General features: G+C 50.5%; 1 protein-coding gene across 3 annotated transcripts in view; it reads left to right on the plus strand.

Moving 5' to 3' along the window:
* LOC101631326 (fetuin-B-like) overlaps positions 1-556 on the plus strand; it is a 7,769-nt gene extending 7,213 nt beyond the window's left edge. For all 3 annotated transcript variants that reach the window (XM_004675074.1, XM_012734516.1, XM_012734511.1), the window contains one exon: positions 212-556. In XM_004675074.1, coding sequence (XP_004675131.1) covers positions 212-556 — 345 coding nt within the window. The remainder of the gene's footprint in view (positions 1-211) is intronic.

Here is a 556-nt window from a genome sequence, read left to right on the forward strand (position 1 = left end):
GTGACTGGCCATCAAGCTTCACTGCTTTGGTTCCTGTGTTCATGATTCAGACTTACTGTTACTTCGTTAAAGATGGACTCATCGTTACAGCTGATCTCCCTTTGAAACATTCCACCAGAAAGGCACAGAATAGCTTAGCCTGGTAACAGAAATGGCAGGTTTTCAAATGAGGGTTCAGTACAATGTCTTATTTGAAAGTATTCTTATTCAGGCTCCTGCTCCTGGCGGTGAAAACTCTGCTGTTAACCTGCCCAAGGTGGAAGAATCCCAGGACAAAAAGGCAGCGCCCACTGATGCCTCATCCACAGCTGTGCCAAAAGGATTTGTCCAATACCTCTCTGACCCAGAGACCCAGGAAGGTGACCCCGTGGAAGACTTCCCTGTGCATCTGGATCTAACCACGAATCACCAGCGAGAGAACTTGGGTACCTCCTTTCCCTTCATGGGGCCTGTGAGGGAGACCCTGCCGGTGCTGCCTTTCCCCTCCAAAGAACATCGCTCTTCTGAGTGCCCAGGACCAGCCGAGGACCCCAACCCTCTTCTTCTTCCTCCATGA

The sequence above is a fragment of the Condylura cristata genome, unplaced genomic scaffold (genome assembly GCF_000260355.1).
Source record: "Condylura cristata isolate star-nosed mole 26May11 unplaced genomic scaffold, ConCri1.0 scaffold00003, whole genome shotgun sequence".
NCBI lineage: Eukaryota > Metazoa > Chordata > Mammalia > Eulipotyphla > Talpidae > Condylura > Condylura cristata.